This window comes from Taudactylus pleione, unplaced genomic scaffold (assembly GCF_031769625.1).
Source record: "Taudactylus pleione unplaced genomic scaffold, aTauple2 ptg000043l, whole genome shotgun sequence".
Taxonomy (NCBI): Eukaryota; Metazoa; Chordata; class Amphibia; order Anura; family Myobatrachidae; genus Taudactylus; species Taudactylus pleione.
In genome coordinates, this window is record NW_028284445.1 from 11,059,480 (window position 1) to 11,087,118 (window position 27,639).

At 44.0% G+C, this 27,639-nt stretch overlaps 1 protein-coding gene across 4 annotated transcripts in view; it reads right to left on the minus strand.

Moving 5' to 3' along the window:
- The window catches only part of B3GLCT (beta 3-glucosyltransferase), a 410,530-nt gene that overhangs the window by 105,197 nt on the left and 277,694 nt on the right, over positions 1–27,639 (minus strand). For all 4 annotated transcript variants that reach the window (XM_088460254.1, XM_088460251.1, XM_088460252.1 and 1 more), the window contains one exon: positions 8,357–8,420. In XM_088460254.1, the coding sequence (XP_088316380.1) occupies positions 8,357–8,420 (64 nt within the window). The remainder of the gene's footprint in view (positions 1–8,356; positions 8,421–27,639) is intronic.

Consider the following 27,639-nt stretch of genomic DNA (forward strand, 5'->3'; position numbering starts at 1 on the left):
ACTTTGCAGGACTGGAACTTGGGGATGGGGGTATGATGTACAGGGGTGTAAAGCACACAAATTATGACACAATGCTCATCTTAACTTGTTATTTACAGATTCATGGCATATCCCTTTTTTTTTTTTTAAATCTGAAAAAGTTGTGATTTCTTGAATATGTATTAGATAAATAGAAGGCGGTACATTAAGAAAGGGATCAATGACCCCTAAACAATCAAAGTTTAACAGTGAAATGGGCGCAGCACATAAAAAGAGCAGATGCATTGTATATTATGTAGAACAATGGTTTTGATTACACATCAAAGAAGAAAGAAAATTAGCATGTCCTCAATGAATCCAAAGTGACAACTACTCCAGTCTATCTATGTTTAGCCCTTTCATGATTGGAGTGATTTATACCATTGTGACTAATAGACAATGCAATGTATCAGTTCGAATGTAAGCCGATGAGACGAAAAATGTATATCCATTTCCATGACTCTTCCTGTAGTTACTGTAACCAAACTAGTGATTGCAAAATGCAGTACAGCTCTCCTAAATGTTATTACAGTGTGGGTGGCTCTTCTTTCACCCTGTTCATGAAGTCTGCTCTAACAATGGCTTTACTATTTACAGTAGCTTGAAAACAGTGGACTGAAACATTCACCGTTCAGCAGTAGTTTTGTACATTCTAATGTGTTCTGGCTGTCTTACAGTACCTGCAAGCCAGATATCAATCACCATAAGCCTAGGCGATAGTCCTTAAGAGCTGGACGGAAACAAGAAATAAAGTCATCCATAGCTGCCTATGTTTGGGACCTGTAAATGTTTTTAATGCAGTTCCGTTCCCCTCTCACGTATCCAATCACGTATGGGGACTCAAACGCCTTCCTTTTCTCATTTTATCCTATTGTACTGGCTGGACAGTTGGGAAGTGATCTTGGTAAAGCTGTAGTTTAATAACCCCCTTAGTTTATTAACTCTATTCAGAAAAAAGCCACAAGCAGTGACGGGATGTAGTCAGGATACCGGCAGCCGTTATCCCGACACTAGATGCCAGACATGGGACTAAAGATAGCCGTCAAAATTCCGACGCCTTTCATTAGCCCCACGACAGAATCCCGGCACCCGGCATACCGAACGAAGGTATGCCGGGTGTCTTAGGTTCCTGCTGCGGGGGGGAGGGGGGTTATCTTTAGGAACCCCCAGGGTGACTTAGGGCTAGGCACCCTCCCGGGAGGGTTAGGGTTAGGCTAGGGGAAGGAGGGTTAAGGTTAGGCACCACCAGGGGAAGGTTAACTTGCTACAAAGCCGTTCAGGCAGGATAAACCGATCTTGCTTTTCTAAACACTGATTTTAGGTGAAACTCAGTTTTGCCAGTGTAAAACATTACTGGTTTACAGCTACACTGGTTTTATACACCAGGTTGTTATACAGTAGCATTATAGAATGAAAGTTATGTTTTTAATACATGCTGAATGATATTATATATGCCTAGATTGTTGTTAATATATTTAAAGCTACACGAGCTTGAACACATTGTGGTTCATATATAGTAACACTTTTTATTTGTTGGAAATTATTTTTGATCTTAAAAACCCGTTTTACTGTGGATTAATTATAAGGGCATATTAAGGCTGAATCAAAAAAAAAGAAAAAAGGAATCCTCCCATAGAGAATTCCCAAGGGGGGCATGGTGTTTAAGGGGCTACAACTCAAAAACTATTGGAGATACCGAGATTAAATTTGGCACGGACGGATCAAACTGTCGCTTGGTGCTGCATGCCAAATTTCAGGGAAAAAACATGAGGATTTGGGAATAATCTAAAGTTCCAACTGTCAGTTTTTTCGGCCACTCTCAATTAGAACCACTTTTCTGCTGTAGTCTATTAGGGATTTTTGGGAAGGAATAAGTCAGGACGGTGCAGGCGTTAGCGTCAGCGCCGGGACCCAGTGGCGGTGCTGTGTTGGCGGCAGGCCTGGATCCGAGAGGATCCAGTCCCTGCCAGCCATTCTGCAGAGTTCGGCAGTGGTGCCCATTTCAAAAATGGCACCTCAGCGCAATAATTTAATTTCACACAAGATCTATTGTGCACAATCTAATGATTTGCATATTCATTAGATCATGTGCGATAGCAGACAGATGTAGGCTCAGATCACGGAGATCTGTGATGCCTGCATCTGTGTGTAAAAAAAACAAAAACACAGATGCACAGACGGGATTAGTGAAACCTGTCTATGCTGCGGTGTTTAAAAAAACTAAAACCTGTGTAAAAATAAAAACAATGTGGCTCCCTCCCCAAAAGAACAACCAGCACCAGGCTTTGGAGACCCAGTGCTGGTTGTGCTAAATACAGGGGACAAACGATGTAGTGGTCCCCCGTATTAAGCACAACCAGCACCAGGCTTTTCAGAACCAGCCCTGGTTGCCAAAATACAGGGGACAAATGACATAGGGAGTCACCTGTATGTAGCACAACCAGCACTGGACTCTGAACCGGTCCTGGTTCTGGAAATAAAGGGGGAAAAATGCGTAGGGTTCCCCTGTAAATTCCAGAACCAGCACCAAACTTTTTCTAGCGGGAGGAAAAATCCACAGCCAGGGAAACCCTTTCACTGGGTCCCCCAGCCAAAGCATTACCCCTGACCACTAGTCAGCCAAGGCCTGGGGATCCCTGGGGAGTTGGGGAACCCCCCAATAATGGGGCCCCCTCTCCAGGGCACCCCAGGCCTAGGCTGATAGCCCAGGGCTATCCCAAGCACCCCGGTAGTGTGGTGCAATTTATAGTAGTAAAAATATTGTCTTTTGCTGTAGAACTACAAGTCCCAGCAAGCCTCCCCCGCATGCTGGAACTTGAAGAACCACAAGTACCAGCATGCGGGGCGTTACGAGCCTGCTGGTACCTGTAGTTCTACAGCAAAATAAATATTAAAGTAAACACGCACACTCTGTTGAAAGTAAAATTTTATTAAAACATACATACACACACACACACACTAACCTATGTATCCCTGCAGCCCATTACGTCCACTTATCCAAGTAGAATCCATAGGGTACCTGTAAAAAAAATCCATACTCACCTCCTCCTATGCGTGGATCATGTCCTCTTCATTCCATTTAGGCAATCCCAGGGCTTGGAAAAACAAAAAAACGCAAATACGAGAACCACCGAACTTCTAAGGACAGTACTACCTGAAAGATTGGCTCAGCGGTGGAATTTCACTATAGAAATCCCAGTGCTGAGCACTGATTGGCTGAGAGAGACGAGCCTTCCAGGTCCAACCATTGACTTCAAAAGATGGCAACCGGGAGCCGATCACGACTTATAAAAGCCAGCGCGAGGCGGTGGCATGGCAGTCCATCGGCCAGGAGAGAGCGTGCAAGAGCTCCCAAAGATAAAAGATGCCTGGAAGTCCTAGTGGGCGGCGGCCATGTGAAAGAGCTTAAAGGCTGCCGCCCACTAGGTGAAGAGGACACCCTAAGCCCTGAGGAAGTGGCAGCCACGCAAAAGAGCTAACTGGTTGCTACCCCCCAGGTGAAGACACCAGAAACCCTGGCTGGTTGGCGCCTGCCAGGCAAAGAAGACAGAAGTCCTGAGGGGGCGACGGCCCCGTAAAAGAGCTTAAAGGCAGCCGCCCCCCAGGTGAAGGTGCAGCCAAATAAATTAGTTTTAAAAATCTGTGTAGTGTGTTTATTTTAATATTTATTTTACAGGTGTACTACAGGTACCAGAGTGCTCTTAATGTTCCAAATGCTGGTACTTGTGGTTCTCCTAGTACCAGCATGGCTAGGGAGGCTTGCTGGGACAAGTAGTTTACCTGAAAAAAAAAAAGCAATATTTCAATTGTTTGCAGTACACAATCAACCCGGCACCCACCGGCCAGGGGTGCCGGGGATAGCCCGGGCTATCAGCACAGGCCTGAAGTGCTCTGGAGAGGGGGACCTCTTTAATGAGGGGTCCCCAGCTCTCCAAGGAACCCCGGTCTGGGCTGACTAGCGGTCAGGGGTAATGCTTTGGCTGGGGGACCCGGTGAAAAGGTTCACCTGGCTGTGGAATTACTCCCCCACTAGAAAGAGCTTGGTGCTGGTTATGGATAATACAGGGGACCTCTACTCTTTTTGACCCCTGCATTTCCAAAACCTGGACTGGCTCGGCTGAGCCTAGTGCTGGTTGTGCTAAATACAGGGGACCCCTAAGTATTTTGTGCCCTGTATTTTGACAACCAGGACTGGCTCTGAAAAGCCCGATGCTGGTTGTGCTAAATACAGGGGACCTCTATGCTTTTTGACCCCTGTATTTTCACAACCAGGGCCTTCAACAACCAGGACCAGCAGTAAAAAGCCTGGAGCTGGACGTGCTTTCGGGGGGTGGGGCACGTAATTTTTTTCTAATATTACACATATTAAATTTTTAACAGATGCGTGGATGGATCTCACTAATCCCGTCCATGCATCTGTGTCTTATTGATTTGATCAGTGCCAGTGAGCCCCTCTATCGCCCGCTGATGCCCCTGTGCACTGCCCCACACCCCTGCTGCTGCCATTGCCCTGCACACCTGCAGCCCGCTCCTTCTGCACTCACAAAACACCTCCTGTGTGCTGTCCCCTCCTGCACCCGCGCTAGTGTACCATTTTATTGCACTTCTCTCCTGCAGGTGACCCGGTTTACTCCTACCGTCTCTGATGGCTAATAAATTATAAAAATTATGAAATTCCATAGACAAAAAACCTTATGGTTTCACATGTCCCATTAAGGCTTCTTAGACATGATCTGAAATTTCACAAAACCTACTGAATTTCTGTCACTCAAACTACAAAAAGCAATGAAATTCTGATCATTAAGGCTGATGCCTTAATGGACGTGTTCTTTGCGCAATACAGATATGGTATACCATCACACCCTGTGGTTAACTGCAGATTCTGAACTCTCACAGTGTGAGATTGTTGTTACTCACAAAATGGTGGAGCTGCTAACTCATAGAATTGTGTGCTCATTGGAATACACACATGCAGTTATGTGGCACACTCATCCTACTCAGTGCACACAATCTTCCCATTCGGTCATGACAACGATACCACTGGGTTCCAACATCCTTCTCACTCCATACATCCATCTCATTCAGAATACACATTCAGCTCTCTAATTGCTAAAACTATCATACTCTGTCTATGCATGTACAGTATCTTCGCATCCATGCTGATCTATCTTCCCCAATCCCTACTGCTGTGTTGTCTCTCAAATGTGCTAGTCTGTATTCTCTTATCTGCATCAATCTGCCTTTCCCAATCCATGCCATGTCTTCCTGCATACAGGCCACTCTGGTTCCTTCCATCTGAACCACTGCCTTCCCCTCATCTATGCACTCTTTCTTCCTCCTTCTGCAGCACTCTGCCCCCACACCTGCACCACTCTGTGTTCCCCCTTTCCCGTACCAATCTGTCTTCCCCAATCCCTACTGTTCTGTGTTCTCGTATTTGTGCTAGTCTGTATTCCCTCATCTGCACCAATCTGTCTTTACCCATCTGTGCTGATCTGTCTTCCCGCATCCATGCCACTCTGTATCCCCCATCCACATCGCTCTGTCCTCCCAAACAGTGCCACTCGGTCCCCCTCCCATCCGCGCTGCTGTCTCCCTCAATCCGCACCACTGTTTTCCACCTATCTGCATCACTTAGGCATCCCCCATCTGTACTGCTTAATCTTCCCCTCTCCATGCCTTTCTGTCTCCCCCATCCACACCACTGTCTCCTCCACGCATCCACCCCGCTCTTATCCCATCTGCGCAGCTCTATCTTCTGCTCAGACCTCAGTTGCATAGACTGCATGTGTGTATTCCAATGAGCAAACAATTCTGTGAATTAGCAGCTCCACCATTTTGAGAGTGACAGCAATCTCACTCTGTGAGAGTGCTGAATCTGCAGTTAACCACACGGTGTGATGGCATCCATTAAGATGTCAGCCTTAATGATTGGAATTTCATTGTTTTGTTTTTTTTTAGATTTTATTTACAGATTGTAATACTTATTGTAATGTAATTTTGTCAATGTCAGGTATGAAACATAATACAAAGAATACAGTTTAGAACATTAATACATTAACAGAAATATCTATATTGTATTCTAGAAAAAATAGAAACACAGAAATAAAATAAGTAATAATAATATTAATAATACTAGCCAGATATAGTTGTTAGAATGGCACACCTGTGGCTAAAACTTCCAAATTGTACCAGGTTGTTAAACCGAAACATTTTCTCAGTGCATCCTTTATAACATTGGAAAGTGTAGAAATATATGGGAGCCAAACATCAAAAAAAAATTTTGTCATTTTCTCCTTGTATAAGGAAGTTTCGGTTCAATCCATAAACAAATAACAAAAAGAGTTTGGTATGGAATAAATGTATGGGGATATGTTCTGTTGAGATCCAGTGTGACAGAATAGTTTTTTTTGCAGCAGCTGCCAGTTTAATGAGCAAAAAACGATTACCTTTAGTTAATCTACATTCCCTAGAAATTGGACAAATACCCCAAAAAACCAATTCCTTAGTGATCGTAAATTTTATTTTTAAATCAGTATTAATATAAGTTTGGAGAGAGTTCCAAACAGACTGGACTTCAGCACAAGACCACAAACAATGCATAATATCCATGGCGGGGGCTTCACATTTGTAGCAGTTTGAATCTCGAGCTTCCCCTATAACATATTTCAGTTTCGGGGTGAAGTAGGCCCTATGCAATATTTTTATATGCATTTCCATATGTGATGCTGAAACCAAAATTTTATTGAGTTTCATATAAGCCTCTAACATAGTCGTCATGTTGAGATTAGGGAATGCCGCCTTCCATTTTAACAAACCCACCAAACCTGTTTCCAAATCAAGCTCAGGACGGGAATGTGTATATATGGTGGAGGTAGTGAGGGGGTCTTTAGGCTTGTAGAATAATATCCTATCTAGAGATCACAATTGATCTAATTTAAAATGTTGACTCTTTAAGAAGGTTTGGGCGTAGCTGACAGCTTGTAAATACGGAAACAGTGGTATAGAAAGGGAGCGAAATCTATCTTGTAACTGTGATCTAGTAATTGGAGCTAAATCGTCGATATTCAAAAATTGATAAACATAGCAAAGTACAGCAGCATGCCATGTTTTTAAAATAGGTGAATTCTGGCTAGGTGGAAAGTTTGGGTTCCCCCATAATGGCAGAAAGATAGAGTTCGTTTTGGACACCTTTAAACTAGATCTAGTTAATCTCCACGCCAAACATGTGGAATGTAGCAAAACATCGTCTTTAATTGAAGTATGGAGAGATATTTGAGGAGTGTGTAATAGAGAGACTAGGTTCCAATCAGGAGTGAAGGTTTGTTCAATATGTCGCTGCGTGTAAATGTCAGAGCCCCCGATCCAATCCAGCGCCACTCTGTAGTTTGCGGCCAAAACATAATTACGAAGACAAGGTAAATTAACCTCTCCTAGCTCCTTTCTTTGTTGTAACTTAAACAAGGATATTCTTGGACGTTTACCCGCCCATATAAATTATGTCAGTGCTTTATTCAAAGTTGTCAGAATTCTGTTAGGCGGGATTATTGGAAGCATCTGTGCAATATAAAGGAATCTGGGGAAATTCATTGCTTTTTTGAGTTTGAGTGGCAGAAATTCAGTAGGTTTTGTGAAATTTCACATTATGTCTAAAAAGCCTTAATGGGACACGTGAAACTGTAAGGTTTTTTGTCTATGGATAAAATACTATTTTTTATACACCGTACAGTAGGTCACTTCCACTTCATCATTTTTACCCTCTCTATTCCTTCACCTGCTCTCACTTACTCCCACCCAATCCAAGCTAGAATTGTGCCGAAAACACTATTACTGTTGGTATGTCAGTGACAGTGATTGTGAACAGATACACTCGACGGCTAACACATGGACGGAGAAACTGCACCTGCCACAGGGCTGGTGCAAGTTTTGATGCTGACACCTAATGTGCTTCTAAAGACGCACCAATCGGTATTTCAGCATATATGGACGCTGGGCATCTCAGTCCTTGCATAGTCGGACACATGGATGTACACTAGGGAATTTGCACACAGTCGCAGACGGGCGACCGCCAATAATTGTACACACATACGAGGTTGCGGGTCAGAATCAGGCCCTTCTTAAGGAAATAAATTCAGATTGATTTTGAATTTGTTACACGAATATTTTATAAATTCTGAAAACAAATTGTTAAAAATCCTTTTAAGAAACAATACTTTATCTTTCCATCTATAAGGAAGTTTAGTAACAAATCTCCAAAATTATAATCATGCAATTATTTTATGAAGAAATTAACATCAAGCATAGTTTTTCGATTGGGAATAAAGAAAAATAACCTTACCTCATGCTTCAAGTCAATTGTAAAATCAGAACTAGGCGGCTCCTTAATTAGGATCTCAGCAAGCCTACAAATCACAAAGCAAAATGTTTCCTATTAAGACATGATAGAAATTGTCATGGAAATAAACATCAATGGATTACATGTGCTCGCAAAGGTTACAGAAACCAAACTACGGTAATTTAATGTGACTTTTACCCTTCCAGTTATAATACAGGACACAAATGCCAATAGCATTAAGAACAAAAATTACAATGAATCTAATAAAATGAATTGTAAATTCAAAATATCTTGGAAAAATAAATAATGCAATTAAACGTACAAAATTAAATTAAAAAAATCTTAGTTGTTACATTTAATAGTAAAAATAATAAATCATACATAAGCAAGGTAATTTTTATTTTCTATTCCCAAGTATCTATGTAAATGACTGGAAAAAGTGAGTATTCACATCTTAAAGTAATTGATTTTTAGTTTTACAAAAAAAGTCCTAGTGCGATTTATAAAAAAAAAAGTTTTTTTTTTCCAGCAACACTGGTAAGAATTCAGCAGCATTAAGTCAGAAAAATGTTTTAAAAGGGTCAATAAAATGTGCAAAGATTGATACAAATTTTAATATGCTTCATAATGTCAGTTAATCAGTTATGTAATTGGATGTAAGCAAACTAAGCAAAAAGAGAAACATTCTATTTTACGGTTTTCAAAAACTAAAGGATCAGTTAATTGAAATGTCAAATATTTTCACTTAAAATCACCTTTGGTAACAAGGTCCCCCTGACTCATCTGCCTCACTCACTTCAGCCATGATGACACCAGAAGCACAACTGGCAAATTAGTTTGTTCCCTAACAAGTGTGCCCCATAGAACACTGGTGTCAGCTGCTGTTGGAGATAAAGGCATCAGCACTGCAGGACTCCTCTCATAACAGTATGGCTGATGTTCAGGTATCTCCCAGACATTTTAGGACAGTTGTCACGTGAGGGAAATATGCCTCATATGTGATTATTGTAAAAGTTATTCTACTACTGTACTAGACATTACAGGTGCCAAGACTGAAAACTAGCTGAAAGATCACATCCACAGAAAGATAATGGCTCATAACCTAGCTCGACTAAATGTTATACAGGAGTCTCCCATATCCAAATATTCCGAAATACGGAATAATTTTGGCATGACTGAGATATTGAAACCTTTTGATTTTTGATGGTCCAATGTACACAAACTTTGTCTAAGGCACAAATTATTAAAATATTGTATAAAATTACCTTCAGGCTATGTGTATCAGGTGTATATGAAACATAAATGAATTTCATGTATGTACACAAACTTTGCTTGAGCCACAAACTTATTGAAAATATTGAATAATACCTGCAACAATATATGAAGACTATATGGTCATAGAAATTCAGAGATATTAGTTGCATGCATTTGCAAATACATGGGAGGCTGCTGGGCCACGTCACGGCTTCTCTGTTACCAGCAGTCCCTAACACTAACGGGTTCATGTCCGGGGCGCAGTGCACCCCAAAAAAACGTCCAGCCCAGGACCCCCCCAGGGCATCACACGAAAATGGAAAAAGAGTGACAGTGCAGTGTAAAGTATAGCTGTGTGTGAGTAATCATTAAGTGTGGAATGAGAGGTTAAAATATATGTGAAAAAATACATGAATAATAAACAAACATAAAAGGTAATGTGAAAAGCAACTATGTGTATTAAGTGGTGATGCCCTGAGGAGGCCCAGCCAGACCAGTCCCGGGGGCCCTACGCCCAAACGCTCACCCCAAATGTAAAATATCCCAATTATAAGGCCTCATGATAAAGGCCTTACATTTGACAAAATTATATATGTGCCTTTATCATGAGGCCTTATAATTGGGATATTTTACATTTGGGGTGAGCGTTTGGGCGTAGGGCCCCCGGGACTGGTCTGGCTGGGCCTCCTCAGGGCATCACCACTTAATACACATAGTTGCTTTTCACATCACCTTTTATGTTTGTTTATTATTCATGTATTTTTTCACATATAATTTAACCTCTCATTCCACACTTAATGATTACTCACACACAGCTATACTTTACACTGCACTGTCACTCTTTTTCCATTTTCGTGTGATGCCCTGGGGGGGTCCTGGGCTGGACGTTTTTTTGGGGTGCACTGCGCACCGGACGTGAACCCGTTAGTGTTAGGGACTGCTGGTAACAGAGAAGCCGTGACGTGACCCAGCAGCCTCCCATGTATTTGCAAATGCATGCAACTAATATCTCTGAATTTCTATGACCATATAGTCTTCATATATTGTTGCAGGTATTATTCAGTGTGCTGAGGTACAATAGGGGGTTTAATCCCCCTCCTTTCTCTACTTAGTATGACCTCTTCCTTTCATGCACCTGATTAGTACTGCTAGATTGATTGAGCAGCTGCCATTTTTGTTTGTTATTTGAAAATATTGTATAAAATTACCTGTTAGCTGGGCATATAAGGTGTATATAACATATAAATGCATTCTGTGTGTATATTGAGGTCCCATTCCCAAGATATTTCATTATAATATGCAAATATTCCAAAATACGGAATATTCCGTTATCCAAAATACCCCTGGTCCCAAGCATTTTGGATCAACCTGTACTGTCATTTTATGAATTCCTAGGTTAGGCATTGTCAGCCTAGAAGAGGGCAACAGGTCGGTGGTGTGGGGGGAGGGTGCCATTACAATCACGTCATTGTGGTCCCATGATTCATTAAACCAGTGGATAGCACACTTCTGAAGAAGCTGGTCACCATTAACCAGCGAAATGCGTTAAGCATCCTGTATACTGCTACACTCTTTGGGGTGAACTACAATATATCCTCTTCCATTGGACATTATTGGACACATAACCCTGCTGCCTGGGAACCTTTACCTACTTTTAATTAAGATATAGCTACAAGTGGATACCAATCCAGTCAATTCCTCTGCGTTTTTTCGCCTATAGGCCTGATATACATCTTTCACCCACTTGGTAAATATTTGTTGTGCCTTATCAATCGGAACAGTTTACATGGCCCACCCAGCTAGTGCCCATTCCATAACCATGGACTTTTGATCCCCCTAGTAGCGGACTCATTGTAATTTTATATTGCTAGCATTTTTATTGTGCTTTCCTTATTGTATGCTTTTTATTGCTTCTTATTTCATTGCTAATATATGTAATAAATGTGACAATTGTGATTTTTACATCCGTTTCTAAACTTTGTAACTTACTGGTTATTAACTTTTTCAATATAGCACATCATATAGCGCTGGTATCTTATTCATTCATTATCCATATATTTTGGGGTCTGACAAACCCCTACTGGCTGCTTCTTTGTCTGCGCATTGGTTATTCTATTTATTATTCTATTTATGGACAGCACACTTCACTTGGAAACTGGCACACTCTCTCAGGAGTCCGGGAGAGCACCCTGAAATTTGAGATGCTCCCAGACATTCCCGGGAGAGTTGCTAACTATGTATAGCACACAGTTACATCCAAGTTGATACATGATACTGCCTGCAGGGGTGTATCTGTAATGGGTGCAGGGTGTGTGGTGCACATGGGTCCCTGGGTCCAGGGGGGCCCACACTGCATCCATATTTTCTAATACTTACCTCTCCAAGGTCCCGTGTCGAGTGTCTCTGACTGCACAAAATGTTTTGATCATGAGCAGTGAGGAAATTGCCAGGAAAATGGTGGCCTTACCATTTCCCCGGTGACCTGCGCATGCACAGTAGACTCTGGGCACAAACTAGTGCCCAGAGTCTACTGATGCTGTGGCCGCCAGCGGTCAGCCTTCAGTCTGCTGGCGGCCACCAGGGAGAGAGGAGGGGGCCCGGGCGGGGAATGCACACGGCCCCCCCTCCTCTCTTAATACGCCCGACTGTATGTCTTAAAGGGACATAGACAAAGGAAGGAATTCAATTGTTTTCGTGCATCCGATCTTCCATCTAAAGTGAACGGGAGTTATTCAATCGTTTATGCTAATGGCCGCGAGTGCCACAGATGCCCATTATTATTGCACAGAAATCTACAAAGTCGGGCTTTTGGGCGCCCAAACTTCCATTTGGCCAGTGTGCCCGTTACTATGCATGGGTTTAGCCACTTTACGCCTCTAAACACACTGCAATTGGGCGCGATATGCACCATGAGTTATGGACGAAACAAAACAATTAAATTCCCACTAAAATCTTATATGTAAAATTAATTGGTCTGTTTGTTTGATTGTTTATTTGTCTGTCTGGTTATGCATTCGGACACCCCTTCACTGACTGGGATGAAACCAAACGCAAGGTAGTCCAGTTGGTTCCTGACCAGGTATTAGGGGGTTAGGGTCCCGGTCGGACCTCCCATTGGCGTACACTGGATAGAACTTTGACCCAGGGAGCCAATTCTGGGCCTTCCACTGGATGGATGTGGATGATAACTTCACAGAGGGGTGGCAATTGGTATGGGATGCCTAATGGAATGGTTGGGGTTCCTGGTCGGAGTGCGCTGGGCAGAACTTTGACCCAGGAAGCCTATTCTGGGCCAGACACTGGATGGATTTGGACGACATCACATAATTTAGATGAAACCTTCACAGAGTGGTAACATTTCATCCCAGATGACATAATAGGTGGTTGAGGTCCCGGTCGGACCTCCCGTTGGTGTACGTTGGGCAGAACTTTGACCCAGGGACAGTGACCCAAGCCTATTCTGGGCCTTCCACTGGATGGATTTGGATGAAAACTTCATAGAGGGGTGGCAATTGGTCTGTGATACCTATTGGAGTGGTTGGGGTCTCGGTCGAACCTTATGGTGGAGTGTGCCAGACAGAACTTTGACCCAGGGAGCCTGTTCTGGGCCTTCCATGGATTTGAACAACATCACATAATTTGGATGAAAACTTCACAGAGTGGTAACATTGGATCCCAGAAGACATACTAGAGGGTTTAGGTCCTGGTCGGCCTCCTGTTGGTGTAAGCTGGGCAGAACTTTGACCTGGGGAGTCTCTTCTGGGCCTTCCACTTGATAGATTTGGGTGAAAACTTCACAGAGGGGTGGCAGTTGGTCTGGAATGCCTGCCAGTTGGTCTGAGTTGTCTAACTTAACTTGAAAATTAGGTCCCGGTCAGACCTCCTGTTGGTGTACGCTGGGCAAAACTTTGACCCTCCCTGGGTGGGCCTTCCACTGGATGGATTTGAATGAAGACTTCACAGAGGGGTGGCAACTGGTCTGGCGTACCTAACTTAATAACTTGAAAATTTAAACCCAGGCAACGTCGGGTACTTCAGCTAATGTTGAATAAATATAAGGTCATACAAAAAGGCCAATAGATCACTAAATCCACTTTTTTAGAAAGTGGGTTTAGTTTAAGGGCCTATTTATTATTTATTTATTACAAGTTATTTATATGGGATGTAGTCAGCATCCCGGCATGCGGGATGCCGACGGTCTGAATACCGGTGCCAAAATCCCGACAGGTCAGGATCCCGGCACCAGTATCCCAACCACCGTCATCCCGAAGGTAGGTATCGGGGGGGTGTTAGGGGGAGGTTGGGGTGCGGGGTTAGGCACTAGGGGAAGGGTTAGGGTTTAGGGTGCAGGGAGGGGGAGGTTAGGTTTAGGGACTAAGGGGGGAGGTTAGGTTTAGGCACCGGGGAGGGGGAGGTTAGGCTGAGGCACTACGGGGGAGGTTCGAGTTAGGCACCAGGGAGGGAGCATTAGGGTTAGGGGTTAGAAAAACACTTACCCGTCTTCCCTATGGGTGTTGGGATTCTGGCTGTCGGGATGCCACTGTTGGTATTCTGACCAGCAGCATCCCGACATCCGGGATTTCTTACCCAAGCAATTTATATAGCACACACATTCTGCAGCGCTTTATAGACAATATCTTAGCCATTCACATCAGTCCCTGACCCAGTGGAGCTTACAATCTATATTCCCTACCACATGCACAAACACACACACACTAGGGTTAATTTTTGTTGGTCTAATTAACCTACTAGTATATTTTTGGAGTGTGGGAGAGTACCCGGAGGAAACCAACGCAAGTGCAGGGAGAATATACAAACTCCACACAGTTAGGAATTGAACCTACAACCTTAGTGCTGTGAGGTAGTAACGTTCAGGGGCAGACCTATGGTAGACATTGAGGCACCTGCTGCTGGAGCTCCAGCACTGAAGAGGCACCTCCTCCATTGCTCACAATATATTCACCCCACTTAGGGCTGTAAATTATGTGCCCAGAGTGTAACGTCATGGCCGCCCAATACATGGCGCCTCTTCCTGGTACCTGGGAAGCCGCCATACACTAGTGGAGAGCTCCGTGTCAGACCATCAGCTGCTGCCTCTGTATATCTATAGCCTGTCCCTACTCATTGGTGTTACTGCTCCTCAGCAGCTTCTTTTGTGAGTGTGACACGTCCGGCGTCCCCCTCACCCACAACTCTGTCTCACTCCTCCATGGCATGCCTATATTCTGTGTGCTACTTCAGGTGTATCTGTTTGCAAAAGCTAAATTAGTGTCAGCGGCTGTGACAGGGGGGCAAAAATATTATAACTTGCCTCCAGGCGATGAACTTACGCCACTGGTAAAGCTAACTATTACACCATCTGTAGGCTTTTATGCCTGCATAAAAGGTTGGTAAAATATCTCTTATCGCCGCTATACAAAGCCATAAGAGATAAATATTCTGACTTATTTACGAAGAAGGTCATGCTGGGACAACGGATTCAATAAGAAACTGTCCTGACGATGACTGTGTCCCACTGAAAACTTTTATCTGCTTGTCTAATGCAGCAGCAAAAAAATTAACTTGCGGGATAAGACCGGGGTTTTTGTTGCACTTGCGTGATCATCTGCCCAAACATGAGCAGACACATTAGTTAGCAGAAGGATGGGGGAGCATCCAGCCGGGCAAGGTGGGATCAGAAGATGGTTTTCCGGTGGTACTTTAGCCACAGAATAGATTTACTATTGCAATCATCAGATGGTATTAGCTATCGGAGACATGTTCTGAAAAGTGAAGCTTGAAAAATTGCTCCAATGATAAATGCTTTGTAACATCCAATCCTGTGCAGGATTACCAACTATCTACTGAACAGTCCTCAATGAGAACAGAGGGACTGCAGTATACTGCATTACTTTGCTGAAAGCAGGAGATAGCTCTTTTGCATTCAGTTGTTGCTAAAATAAATAGCCTCAATATTTAAAATTGCCTTAATCACAAAGAATACACTGTTTCTGCATGATTTAAAATGAACCTTTTAATAAGAGATGAGATGTCAAACTTGCCGGTTACATGAAAGTTTCAAAACCTTCAAAATCTAGAAAAGAATATTTTTACTATCTCTACGATCAAACCTCCAGAATTTTAATCCATATATCAACTGGATAGCAACAAATCATAGGGCAAAGATAGATGTAGTCAAGTATTTTGGGAGACAGGTTTTTGTTTTTTTATTTTAAACATTTTATTGAAACATCTGAAGAATTCACAAGGTTATTAGTGACAAAATAAATATGAATATATTCAAAACAGATATAACCTCATTTACACTATCAAAATAAGGTGAATTTTGATATATTTTTTTTTTACTTGTTCCCTATATAATACAATACAATATTATCAGCTGAGCTTACCAAATAAATTGAAAATAGGAACAAAGGAAGAGGGAGGTCAGTCTGAGGGGAGAAAGAAAAATAATAACCGGAGTAAAAATGAAAAAATAAAAAGCGACATTAGTATTGCCCATACTATTAAACCATTCAGATATGTCTGGATATTGAAAGGATCAAATGGAAATATCAAGGGATATAGCACTAGGTCATACAACATGTTGGAGAAAATACCAGGTCGTATTTTCAAATACTTTGTTTATACCAGTCTGCAATTGTAATGGGAGAGTGAGAAGGTACGGCTCCCACTTAGTATAGAATCTCTGCACACCATGGATACAATTCAGACCCGCTCGCTCTGAGCGATTTTCGGCCATCTGCGCATGCATTTAATTTGGAGTGCGCGTACGCAAGCCATTCGTTCCAAACTGATTTTGGTTGCTCGTAAACCACTATGAGAAGCTGCTTTGAGCGACAGATAGTGCCGTTTATGGGAGGCAACAGGGGAAGGTGCTTGTGAACGGAGGAGTGGATGTGCGAACGCAGGTGTGTCAGGCCGCCAAAACCCCGTTTAAAGGGTGTGCATAATTAGCAAAGTAGCGTCATTGTACACGTCACCTGCATGTATTTCAGCCAGCGCAGATCGCTGTGCTCGCGGCAGGCTAAGGCAACCCCGAGGGCTGTGAGCAGCTCCGATGGATCACGATGGTCCCGATTAATCCTTCATTTCCTGGAGATGACGTGTGTTGCGAGTGGCAAGGAGGCGTCTTTAGACACTTGCGAGCGGACTTTGGCGTAGCTCGCTAAAATATAGTGGGCGTCCTTACGCGACGCAGTGTGAGCACTTCATTTAAATAACTGGCCCCTTTTTGCCAGCGAGCGACCGCAACTTCTTTAAAATCAGTTAAAGAAAACGAAAATAAGATGGTCTTATGTGGACCTACAAGCTTATCTGCAAATTATCCACAACTTGCTAATCACTGTAGAATTATTTCTGCGGTATACCTAAATGTTGCTGCCTGTACTTAAGTATATAATGTTGTCTCATCATCCGGCATAACCTACATTTATTGTAACTTGTTGCACCATGCAAATTTCTTTATTATCTTGAACATCAAGGGTCTCATGGAGAGTTGCCCGTACGTCTGTTTCAAATGAGTAAAATATGCAATTGCGCACTGTGCATTTTCAGATTTTGGGCCTGATTCAGAGCAGCTCGTAAGCGGCCGCTCGTTCGCTCCAAGCGATGTTTGCCCAACTGCGCATGCGTACGGATCGTTATACGCATGCGCGAACCAGTCAGTGCGGCCGAAATTCATGTGCTCTCAAAATAGCAAATGCCTGATAATTTGAGTGACAGAAAGAGGCGTATGTGGGTGGTAACAGGGGAAGGTGCTTGAAAACGGGGAGTGGAGATCCGATCGCAGGCGTGCTTAAAGGTCAAAACGGGCGTTTTATGGGTGTGCATAATTAAAACAGCAGCGTCATTGACCACGTCACTGGGTTATTGTATAGCCAGAACTGCTCGCAAAATTGTGGTAGCAAAAACCAACCACAAGAATAGCGAGCAGCTCATACCCTGGTCGATGAACTCGATTAATCTAATAAATAGCGGACATGACGTAGGATGCGAGCGGCCAGGGGGCGTAGTTTCCCAAAAAAGACCGCAAGTTTTGTTCGCTCGTTCAGACCTAGAGGCGTGAACAGACCGCAAAGAGCGAACGGTTCATTTGAATAGCCACCCCTTTTTTTTGAATGAACGACCGCAAATAGCGACCGGCTCTGAATCAGACCCTTTGTCTCTTATAATTATGACTCCTATTGTTTGTTGATGTGGACAGACGGGAGGGAAATGGTGACTATAAAAGAAAAAGAGGAACTGTTCCTAGTGCGCAACTCTAGCAGCCTATATCCAACACAAGAAATGGAACACACCTTCAATTCCACAAATTCCACATACAAAAAGAACTCCAATATTGTACAATGGCACATAGAGTAAACATAAGTATTACTTCCCTCACGTGATAAATGTAGACGTGTTTCTCTTCTTACGGCCCCAATCTTAGGAGATGTGGAGGTTTATGTAAAACAAAAGGGGAGACAGTACGCCACAATCCTCATGTAATAAGAGTTAAATATTATTGTGCTCAATATATTTTACAGATCTGAAGTCACAGCACCCCAAAATATTTTTTTTTTTTTTGGAGGGGGGGTGTCCACAAATCAATGCACTCACAAGTGAAAGGTGTTAATAAGGCCCATCGTAAGCAGGAATCACAGCTATACAGTTCTATCACCATCACCTTAAATTGATGTTCTCGGGGTTACCCCCTAAGCATTGTACTCACAAATCAGTAGTTAAATGCAGGCACATCAGGTGGGTCTTTTATTTTCGTGTCCCAGAGAATATCCATGTAGAGCGGCCGCTGATTGGCTCCAGCTACTGACAGTTCCCATGTGACAGTTCCCACGTGGGAACTGTCAATAGCCAGAGCCAATCAGAGGCCGCTCTACAGTCAGTGCAGCCACTGATTGGCTGTCGGGACATGCAAGCCCCGTGCAGTCCCGTCAGCTGGCATTCGGGAGGGATCTGTATGTGTGGCAACACACATACAGATCCTGGGTACGTGGATCGTGAACTAATTTTTTTGTTTTGCCAAATCCAAAAACAGGCGAAAACGGCTTTTCGGTGCAAATTGAATACGGGCCTAGGTCGTTAAACGAATCAGTCGTTAAGCGAGGAGCCGCAGTGCGAAGCAGCAGGGCCCAGAGATGGTACACCTACTCCAAGAGCGCGTCACGTCCCCGTCCATCCTTTCCATGCCAATGGCAAGCCTCCTCCCTCACGGCAGGCAGGGTCTTCTGTGTGTCCAGCGCCACAGCCACGCCCCCCTCTCACAGCAGGGTCAGTCCTAGAATGTACTTTTATGTTTTAGTTAGTGGTTGACTTGTTTCCAGCTGGTCGGACTGGGGTCGTAAGTCCGAACGGTCAATAAACAGGTAGGTCGTTAAGTGAGGAGCATCTGTATAATGTACATATTGGTATCCTTATGCACTGGATCGTGTATTATCTACAGGATTAATAATTAACTCTATTGATGGTCTATAGCAGTCCAACCCTAACAGTGCATGTTTTCCAGATATTCTAGGTGCACAGGTGTATTTATTACTGGCTGACACATGTTAAAAGATCCATAGGTGGGGTGCTAATTATTTAACTAGTGACACTGAGAAGAACATGCAGCACTAGCAAAACTCTATTATAATACTATTTCTATTGTGGTCATGGTGTAGGCTGGGGAGGGGGGTTTCCAGGCAACCAGGTCATGGGGTTTTCAATTACACCATGCAGATGGCAGGGTGAGGATATGGAGACAACAGCCATGTTATGGAGATGTAGTTCATTGTATTTGGTCTAATATTCCCCCAAAATAAAGACAGTTAGTAGGATCCATGCCTAGAAGAATCTAAGCAGTATTAAGGGCAAAAGGTGGCCCAACAAGTACTAATCCATTGGTCATATTAATTTGGTCACTCAGTGTATACTGTAATCTTTGACAACATTAATAACCAAATATAGAGCAATAACATCAGTAGGCACTAAACGTAAGGACACATTCACAGTTTATAAACACTGTCATTCATTACTTTGCCTGAGTATGGTTGAGTGGTTCGGAAGAACTAGACAGGCTCCTGGGGGAGGTGGGGGCGTGGCCTCATTGTGATGGGTGTGGTCTCATAGCTCTCTCAACTGATCCTCTTGGTAAAACCATGCTGCACTGCAGGTGGGGTAGATTTAAAATGTGCAGAGAGATTTAGATTTGGGAGGGAGGTGTCCAAACTGACATCTAAATTGTAGAGTAATAATAAAGCTGTGCAGTATTTGTGGGCTACATGTAAAAGCAGCCAGTATTTACAATACAAGCAAAAAATAAATTATGTATTTACACCCCTTGCATTGCAACATGGTTTGTCCAGGTACACAGTTAAGTGCTATCTCTCTCTCTATTCCCAACTCTGAATCAGGCCCTGAGTTTGTTTATGAAACACAATGGAACTTGGAATGAAAAAAGCTGTGGCCGCTATATTGTAGCACTTCGTATACAGATTCCGAGAATCGCTCACAGATATACAAGTGTCACATATCATATTAATCAGCACAGTCTCCTAGTGTGTACTACAGTAGTTGCATTGCAACTTATGCATTTTTTTGTCTAAAAAATATGCAAACAAGATGCCTTGCGCTAGCAGAATCACACAGGACCTGGCACGAAGACAGAGGTTGCTTGGTGTGATTGCAGCAATGATGCATGAGGACACATCTGTATCCTGCATTAATAAATAAAGTAATCGCACTCCACACACTGCAAAATTTGTCCAGGTGCAAAGATGCTCTCAACTATGAATCAGCAGCTAATACCCCTTTTCCACCAAAATTCTGGGTCTGACCCAGCGTTGGAACAGGGTTCCTATCTGGATCAGAACCGGTATTTAGCCGGCGCCGACTCGGGATGTTCCCGAGTCGGCACCGCTCACACCGCAGTCGGGTCTGCATAGACCCGGCTTTTCCGGCGTGAAAGTGGATGCTTGGAGATGACATCATCTCCAAGCTCCACTGAAGCCGGACCAATCAGCCGGCTTGCGGCGCACTGCAGGTCATCAAGACCCGGAGTGCGCCGTACACACAGCAGGGTTTCACGGGTTACTCCCGTGATAACCCTGCTATTTACCTGGGTTGGATTGCCGGGTCACTTGACCCGACGATCCAACCCTCACCCCTTTTACACCAGGGAGCTGCCCGACTTAACCCTGCAATAACCCGGGTTTTAGCTCCGGTGTAAAAGGGGTGCAAATTGCCAATAGGAGAAGAAGGGTAGACATTAAATGTACTTGCTGCTGTTACTTCAGACAGTTAAGTAATTTATACTGACATTCATTAAATAAATCCTTTAAAGTTCTTAGCTTATGGCTAATTTAAACACTTTCTTTGGGTGGAAAAAAATTTTTTCTCCTTCCCTGTAAATGCTTATTCAGCTGTCGCTTTCTGGAGTCTGTTAGTTTAAATTGCATCAACAAATCAACTTAAGACAATGAACTCCATTGAATAAACAAGAGATATATCAATCCCTATGTACTAATGTCACATAATACGGCCATTGCACACAGTGATTATTCCTGCCTGTTGTTTCCTTCTCAGATCAGGTCACTTCAACCCAATGCACTCCTAGATTATCAATTCATACAAAGAGATGGGTAATATTCTCCTTGTAATGTGGTTGTGCAATTGTTCTAAATTTAGTCCTGAGTTTCGCAAACGTTCCCATAAAACAGGCAGCGCTGGTCTCTGGTGACCCAAGATAATGTAGATTACTTCAGCCTGTAGGGGAAGAAGTCTAATTGAATTCACATGGCCACTTGGAGACAGAGATAGAACCGTCATGACACAATGCACCTAACAGACTGGGCCCTGGAGACTTATAATAGTATAACCGCAATTTCCTCATGTACATTGAACTGGCATGGGAAATTGTTACAAACACTATCTATCTTGGAATGTGGTCTCATTAATAGAAATAAAGTTCCATCATTATTAAAAGTTGAATTTATTACAGAAAATAAACCTATTTTAAAGTTTGCGTTACAGATAGCTCATAAGAGACAGGGTAAGTGTAACTGACCGAGAGTAACAAGGTAAATGGTTACCATATAATAATTGCACAGAACAGTGCTTCTCAAATCCTGTCTTTAAGTAAAACCAACAGGTCATGATTTGTGGATTTCGTTAATCATGCACAGGTGAGTTCATCTATTTTGCTGAGTTACTTCTTTGTCCACAAACAAGGAACTATTTGCCTCTTTTCACACTTAAGTGGTTATGTACATCAAGCAGTGAAAAGAGTGCAGAATGTCACACATGGTCTTAGCCGTCCATACAGGGCTAAACATTCATTCATTGCCAGGGCTGCCACCAGGGCCGGATTGAGGGCCACATGGGCCTGGAGCTGAAAATGACCAAAGGGCCTATTATGAGAAGCAGAGGAGGCGTGACCAGTGCTGTGTGGGTGTGGCCAGTGCCATGTGGGCGTACCCCCTATACTCTCTGCTCCAATGTCTCCCTAAATATGTAAAAGGAAAAAAAATCCTTCATTTTGTGAGGTAAATAGAAATACAATTTTACGAATTATGATTTATGGCTGACCGTGTGGAGAGCAGATGGCCAGTCAACATCATGTTGTCATGACAATGGGCCTATTTTTATGTAGAGGCCTGGAGCTGTAGCTCCGTCCCCCCCATTGTTAATTTGGCCCTGGCTGCCACCAGAAATCATGGGCCCAGGACTGACAATATAGGCAGGGCACCCCCGTGTTTCTGTAACTCCAGCCCCACAGTGTCTCCCACACCAACAACCCTTCTCGTCTCAATAAAAAGATAAAAACTTTATTGTACCAGGCAGCCGTAATCTTCCCACATCTCTCTCAACGCTCCCCCCCATTTCCCACTCTCTCAGCGATCCCTCCACATTCCCTCGTGTCTCAGTGACACCCCCATACATCCCCACTCTCCTTTTCTCTCAGTGATCCCCTCACATAATCACCTGCCCATTCCTGACTCTCTGTGATCCCCCCACACACACATTCACGTCTCCATGATCTTTCCCACCACATTCTCCTCTGTGTCAGTGATCCAACCCAGATTCCTCTCTCTCTCAGCATTGCCCCCAACATTCCCCTCTCTCTCTCAGGAAATGCTCTCCCCTCACATTCCCCTCTCTCTCAGCAATCCTCCCACATTCCTGTCTGTCAGTACCCCCCCACACACACACATTTAGATCTGTATTTCAGTAACACCCCCCTTCTGTCTTTCAGTGGTGCCCCCCGCCTCCCCTCCCCATTTACCTCTGTCAGTGCACTGCTTTGGGGCCTCACTTATACTGTGCCCCCCTATGCAGTGCCCTATGTAGTAGTGCCCTTTATACAGTGCCCCCAGTAGTGCCCTTTACACAGTGTCTCCAGTGCACCCTTATACTGTACCCCCTATGCAGTGCCCCTTATACAGTCCTCCTATGCAGTGCCCCCAGTAGTGGTCCCCCTTATGCAGGCCCCCAGTATTGGTCCCAGTACCCCCAGTATGCAATGCCCCCAGTAGGGATCCCTCTTATGCAGGCCCCCAGTAGTGGTCCCCCTTATGCATGCCCCCAGTAGTGATCCCCCCTATGCAGTGCCCCTTATACAGTGCCCCCTGTAGTGATACAGTGCCAGTAGTGCCCCATACATAACATACAGACATACATACACACATAAAACACTGACTTACCTTACATGATCGCCGCTCCTGCCGCTGTCTGCTCCTCTGTCCTCCCGCTCGTTACTATGGGAGAGACGTCAAGACGTCTCTCCCATCACCCACAGCAGGAGCCGGAAGGCGGAGCACATGAGTGAGCTCCAGTTCGGCTCTGGCAGTGGGTGCAGCAGCCAATGAGAGTCTGTCTGACTCTCATTGGCTGCTGAAACACACATCGCAGCCGGGTAGTACGAGTGTACTACCCAGTGCCGGTGGCGATGTGTGTGTAACTGTGTAGTGTGGACCGCACTCACTGTGGTCTGCACTACACTGACTGACTAGGGTGAACCTCCGGGACCTGTACCGTGGCCCATTGTGTACAGGGCACGAGCCCCGGCGGCCCTGCCCTAGTTACGCCATTGCTGAAGAACTGTTCCTTCCTGAGGATCATTCCAGGCTCAGTGTCTCTTGTGTTTTCAGACCTTTCTCCTGTGGATACTTTCCTTGCTGAAACTCAACCATTACCCACTTGTACCATCGCTATTTGCCTCTCAGCGCTGCGGCTTCCATGCCGCATACAGATAACCAGCAGGATTGTTTCCTATCACCGCTGTATACCATCTCAGCGCCGCAGCTTCCACGCCGCACACAGACCGCTTGCTGTTGTCTGCATTCCATCTTCCACTGTGCATCATCTCTCAACGCCGTGTCTTCCACGCCGCACACAGACTGATCATCATTGTCTGCATTACATCTACCGCTGTGTGCCATCTATCAGTGCTGCGTCTCCCACGCTGCTCATAGACCGTTTCCAACTCCAGCTCCAGTTCTGCCAGTGTACAGATGCGCCCAGGTTCATTGAGGCTGATAGCACCACAAACGTGTGTGCGCATCGCGCTATGCACGACGATACGCTATGGCGCATCCCCGATCGTGGGAGTGTGTCTCCATTCAATTCTATGGAGACGCGAATGCGCAACTCCGATCATGGGAGTGTCTCGTGCCACCCATGGCATGATTTGTTGCGCTACAGGCAAGGATGTAGCTGGGCATATCTGTACCTGCGGTGCATACCATCTGCTGTTGCCACAAATGTGGATTCCACTCTGCACCGTGCGGGCATCATCTGGACTGTGTTGCAAGTGTCACTACCATCTGTGGCTATAGTGGGTTACTGTATAATCTACGTTGACTATTTTGGTTATCAAGGTGTTCAGTACTGTGTGTGCCTGAAGTGTCTCTATTCTCAGTTCCTCTTCTGAACTATGGTCCAGGTCTTGTGTCAGAGCTGTACCAAGGATATAGCTTAATTAGTTCTTACCTGGTTACATAAGACTCAGATTCCTGGCTTTGTTCCCAGGTCCAGACCGTCAGTACAATATTGTTTTGAGTTCAGGTTCTTCTTTCACTGGAGTAGTTCTCTGGCCTGATTGGTCCTTGGAAAATTAGGTGAGAGGCTGCCCGGTGGCCTGGGTCCCTGTTCCAATTCTAGTATCCTTGCATTGCTCCGGTCCATGATTCCTAGTGTCTCTAGTCTGCCAGTAACTGTATTACCTATGAGTTGTGGTATCTTGAAGCCTCCCTGTTTCCTGCACTCCTCAGTTAATACCCGTGCCAGAGCTACAGAGTACCAGAACCGTGACACAGAAGAGGACCACTGGAAAAGTTGTCCAAAGCAACCACTCAGCTTCTACCTATCATTTTATTATGAATGTATTTGATAAATGCTAACTCAAAGCTGGTTGGTTGTTATAGGCAACTTTTCAATTGGTCCACTTCTCCCCTACTTGATAGATCACTCCCTTAGTGTTAATGTATATTGTATTTTCCCTATATCATTGGACATCCAACAACCCTATATTTTAAGGCATAACCGGATAAAAGTTATATTGTAACATTTCTTATACAATTTTATAAAGTGTGCCCTCAACCTAAGGAGTTCTCTCTCTATAGATGTGTCCTTATACACTATTGCTGCAGTCGTACCAAACAGACCTTCTCGGCACACCAGGTCCTGTACGACTCGACTTGCGCTGAGTGTCTTTTTCTCTCAAACATGCATCTTCGTTGCAATGCGACATTTCTTACTGCACTGAATCATTTGATATGCAACACCTGTATATCTGTGTGCAACTTAGTCTTAATCTGTATACGAAGTGCTGCGATGCAGCAGACGCAGCTTTTTTCCACGCCAAGTTCTGCATCATTTACAGACTCAGTCGCACACAGATAGACAAGTGTTAATTTGTGCAGTCTCCTGGTGCTTTTTAATCGCATGGGATTGCGACTAAGATGCAACGTTGCATCGGGACATGACGGCTCACCCACGTCAGGCGGCTTGCGTCCCATGGCGCGTCCCATGGAGGATAGGTGTATGAGGACACATCTGGATCAAATTAATTAGTGCAGTCTCATAAAGCTGTTTGCTGCATTTAATCGCAACTAAGACGCATTTTCTGGTGAAAAATCATCTCAGCGCAAGCTGAAAAGAGCTGTTTGGCGCAACTGCAGAAATAGTGTATGAGGATAGGTCTATATAGACACAAAGCAGGTGCTCCATTAACAAGAGCCCATCCAGACCTATCTACCCAACACTCCTGAAAGAAGAAATCTAAATATACAGCCTAAGAGATAAAAGTTTTTTTCTACTTTCCAAAGACTTCAAATTAAGTTTCTACTCTTGCTCAGCCCTCCTTTCATATATGCCTGAGTTTGTCAGGGGCCAATCACACTTTACATGTAGCCACACATGCTGTGTACTGCAGTACATTCCATTCTGTTCCCTTATGGTGCATACACACGGTACGACTTTCATGGACGATATGAACAATAACTATCATACATATTGTTATCATTCACTTTTTTGCAGCCACTTATCCGACAATGACCAACGATGCGCGTTCCCGCATGGACTATAAAGATACCTTTCATCGTCCATGCATGTAGGCCAATTTGGATGATATCGTCAACTTTGGGCCTGATTCAGAGCCGTTCGCTATTTGTGGTCGTTCGTTCAAAAACAAGGGGTGGCTATTCAAATGATCCGTTCGCAAATTGCAGTCTGTTCCCACCTCTAAGTCTGAACGAGCGAGCAAAACATACGCTCGTTTTTTTGATAAAAACGCCCCCTGGCCGCACGCACCATACGTCATGTCCGCTATTTATTAGATTAATCGAGTACATCGTACAGCGTATGAACTGCTCGCTATTCTTGTGGTTGGTGTTTTCAACCGCTATTTTGCGAGCAGTTCTGAGTTAAAAAAAACCAAGTGACGTGGTCAATGATGCTGCTGTATTAAATATGCACTCCCTTAAAACGCCCGTTTTGACCTTTAAGCACGCCTGCGTTCGGATCTCCACTCCCCGTTTTCAAGCACCTTCCCCTGTTACCACCCACATACGCCTCATTCTGTCACTCAAAATAGCAGGCCCTCGCTATATTGCGTACCAACGATTTTCGGACGCACTGACTGGTTCGCGCATGCGTACTAAAAACCGTACGCATGCGCAGATGTGCGAACATCGCTCGGAACGAGCGTACTGCCGCTAGCGAGTGGCTCTGAATGAGGGCCTTTGCCTGTTCAGGAGATGTGGCAGGATGACTTCACTGAAAGATAGCTTTCAAGTAGTTGGTGGTACAGATCGCACCATGTGTATGCACCATTAGACCTCTACAGGGGAGGAGAACATGGGCTCTCTCCCCCTGTGATGTAAGCTCACATCATAATATGACTCCTGGCTTTAGCTATAGTGGGGAAGGCTAAAGGTACATACACACGTAACGATTTTTTGATCGATTTAACTATAATGACGTTGTTATCGTTCAAAAAATCGTTCAGTTTCTGAGTTATAACGATGAACGATTATCGTTCATGCACGTTCTCGTTTGTAGTTTATTCTGACTGACCAACTGAACGATTTTCATTAAGGGAAGTTACAAAAATAGTTTGTAGTTCAAAAAATCGTTCATTACACTTTAAAAAAATCTGACAGATAATCTGACAGAAAATCGTTCATAAAATCGTTGGTAACAAAATCGTTGTGTGTGTGTATGCAGCTTTACAGGCAATATGTCTAATTGCTACATGGGTGGGGCAGGTAAGAGGACTACTACCACCAAAACGTATTTTATTTTATTAGTTTGTAACATATACTACATACATTAGGCCTGTGTGCTTCTTCGCTACTCTTTAGAAATGTCTTTATTTGAACAGTCTCATTCACTGTGATTTTACGGTAAACCAGCAACCTTCAATGCAGACAGCGGAGCAGTGTAACACAAGGTGATGAACACCAACTGTGTCTGATTATATGAATAATCAGACCCAGAATACATGAATACAGTACATAGCTAGAATGTAGATATAGAAGCCAGAAATATAAATA